General features: G+C 41.4%; 1 protein-coding gene across 1 annotated transcript in view; it reads right to left on the bottom strand.

Moving 5' to 3' along the window:
- The window catches only part of LOC101846813 (colorectal mutant cancer protein), a gene marked incomplete at its 5' end in the record, with an annotated part of 7011 nt that extends 4207 nt beyond the window's left edge, over window positions 1-2804 (bottom strand). The window contains 1 exon segment of the mRNA XM_005097530.3: window positions 2730-2804. Coding sequence (XP_005097587.2) covers window positions 2730-2804 — 75 coding nt within the window.
- Between the last annotated feature and the right edge of the window lie 263 nt (window positions 2805-3067).

Below are 3067 nucleotides of genomic sequence, written 5' to 3'. Positions count from 1 at the left end.
CCACTACCACCATCACTACCACTACTACTACTACCACCACCACTACCACTACTACTCCTACTACTACTACCACTACCACCATCACTACCACTACTACTACTACTACTACCACCACCACTACCACTACTACTACTACTACTACCACCATCACTACCACTACTACTAGTAATAGCCAAGACGGAATAAGACAAGACGGGACAACTCTTCTTCACGTCATGTGACAAGCGTAGGCCCCTCCCACTTTTGCTGCTGCGTGTATAACTCGCTGGACTGGCGATAGTTTACATTGGTTACAACGCAAGGCTACTGATCATCTCGGGCGGTATGTCTAGCCTAGGCCTACTAAAATTAATATATTTTAGCCCAGAGAGAGAGAGAGAGTATTTAATGAATAAACGTAGCCTATCTAGATTTGGATCTAGATATAGAATCTAGGATCTAGAATCTAGATCTAGAGAGTCTAGATTTTGTTATGCACCCAGGCAAGAGTGTGCAGTTCGGAAAGTAGATCTAGATCTAGGCCCCTAAGTGGTTGGCGAATGACTCTTGTCTGTGAATTGGCAGAGACACTCTAGATCTATATCATGCAACTTGACTCATACTATCATATCAACTGTAGATAGATCTACTTAAGGGAAGACCCGGGTCGGCGATCCAAGGCAATATCCATACAATTTTTCAAACTATCCAACTTTTGTTTCTTCCGGAAAAACATCCTTTGACATCTGTTCTATCCAGTCAAAATGAAGAAACTGTTGAAAGAACACCCTAAATGACCTAAAAGTGCGTTTGAAAAGTGCAAATTGCTCTAAAAATCCTTTTAAAAATCCTTGTTTTTTCTGTTTTTCTCAAAATCTACTTTTTGACATACCTCCTGGGTGCAAGGATTTTTCAAAAACTGCAGAGGCTAGAAGCTTCAAATTTGGTGTACAGCTGCTTTAAGATCGATTCTGGGGATCTATGAAAGGGAATTGGGAAATATTGGTAACGAGGAAATATTCAATTTTTTTGAAATATGTACCCCAAAATTTCGTCAACTGACTCTAGGAGGTCCAATGACTTTGGGCTCACTTTTTTAGTTTTAAAGATAGGTCAAAATCCTTAAATGGATCCCCAGTTCATATAGGTTAGTACTTGTGTGCCAAATTTCAGGCTGATAATTCAATATTTACTATGAAATTCTTCTGCACTAAGAAACTGATTTGAAAATCCAAGATGGCCGCCACAGAGACCCATTTTTCAGAAAAATTCAACAAATTCACCCCTAGTACATCCTATTTACCTATGAACTTCCTGCACAATTACATGAAATCAAATAAAAGTCATTCGTTTAGAAAATTTTTCTGGGAGTGTACGTCTCCCCTTAAGCTTCGATTCTGTGCTTGTTTCAAAGGCTTCTTTTTCGGTGCACCTGTACAATTGTGGTCCCTTTAATGTCTACATGACGGCCATTATAGTCATGTGGGAGTGAATCTAGATCTAGATCTATATCTCTAGATTCTATCTAGATCTAGATAACCAAGATAATCTATTTCTAGATCTAGATAGCTAGATAGATCTTGATTAGATCTATAATTATTTTAATTCAGTTTAGATCTAGATCTAGATCTAGATCTAGATTCTAGATATCTATAATCTAGATCAAGGCCTAAATCTAAATAAGAAACAGGTACAAATGACTACAGGGTCACTTAGCTTAGGCCTTGAGTGATTTAGAGCACACGGGACCGCTATTGTACAGGAGCGTCATTGTTTCCTAGCTTCAGTTCCTGATCATTGATTCTGACATTGGGGAACAGCTCGCTGTCTAGTTGATCTAGATCTAGTCAACAGTTAGGCTGCTGGACTCTAGCAGTGGCCGTATCTTTAGTTTAAAAAATATCCAATCTATTGTATATTCTGTTAGACAACAGTTCATTGCAGAGCACCACTGGCTGTTCTGTGGTTTTTAAACTGTATGATCTAATCTACGTCTACGTTTCGTAAACTCCTAGATCTACATCATCATGTTCAACCCACGACCGCTTTCCGTTCATAAAAACTTAAATTTCTCAACTCACTATATTCAAAATGTGAACAAAAACCAGTCAAAATAAATACCAAACATTTTATATGAAAAAAACCCAAGGCAAAACTGCCGTTATGAAGTTCAAAGTAGATTCAGGCATCTGTTTCAGCGAGTTGAACAGTGCGCTCTTTCTTCCTGTCCCTTGTTTATGCTTTAAACGTGCAGCTAGCAGCTGGTTACCAAGGGGAGCCTGATGGAACGAAAATGAGGCTGTTGTCTTGTCTTGTCTTAGTCCGTCTTGGGTAATAGTAATTGTAATAATAATAGTAATAGTAATATAAATAATAATACTACTACTAATAATAGTAGAATGAATAGTAATAGTTTTAGTAAGAGTTTTACGGCACTTGCAACACAATAAGGTCATATAAGTGCCCAAGATTAGAGAGTAACAAACACAAAAAAGAAGGAGGGAAGATAAGGACGATAAATGTTTGATAGGAAAGAAGGAGCAAACCACACCAGAGCACCCGCCAACCACCCACTCACCTTCTCCTCTTTGACGGCCATCAGTTCCAGCACCAACACAGCGTTCTCTAGATCCAGTCTCTGCGCCTCTACTCTCTCCCTCCCTCCTCTCTCCCTCCCCTCCTCTCTCTCTCCCTCCCCTCCTCTCTCTCTCCCTCCCCTCAGTGAGTGGTGCAGTAGATAGAGTACCCACCTTCTCCTCTTTGACGGCCATCAGTTCCTGCACCAACACAGCGTTCTCTAGATCCAGTCTCTGCGCCTCTACTCTCTCCCTCCCCTCCTCTCTCTCTCCCCTCAGTGAGTGGTGCAGTAGATAGAGTACCCACCTTCTCCTCTTTGACGGCCATCAGTTCCTGCACCAACACAGCATTCTCTAGATCCAGTCTCTGCGCCTCTACTCTCTCCCTCCCTCCTCTCTCTCCCTCCCCTCCTCTCTCTCTCCCTCCCCTCCTCTCTCTCTCCCTCCCCTCAGTGAGTGGTGCAATAGATAGAGTACCCACCTTCTCCTCTTTGACGGCCATCAGTTCCTGC

Source organism: Aplysia californica, unplaced genomic scaffold (assembly GCF_000002075.1).
Source record: "Aplysia californica isolate F4 #8 unplaced genomic scaffold, AplCal3.0 scaffold00156, whole genome shotgun sequence".
Taxonomy (NCBI): domain Eukaryota; kingdom Metazoa; phylum Mollusca; class Gastropoda; order Aplysiida; family Aplysiidae; genus Aplysia; species Aplysia californica.
Note: the sequence above shows the minus strand (reverse complement) of the source record. Positions and strands in the feature narration are given on the sequence as shown.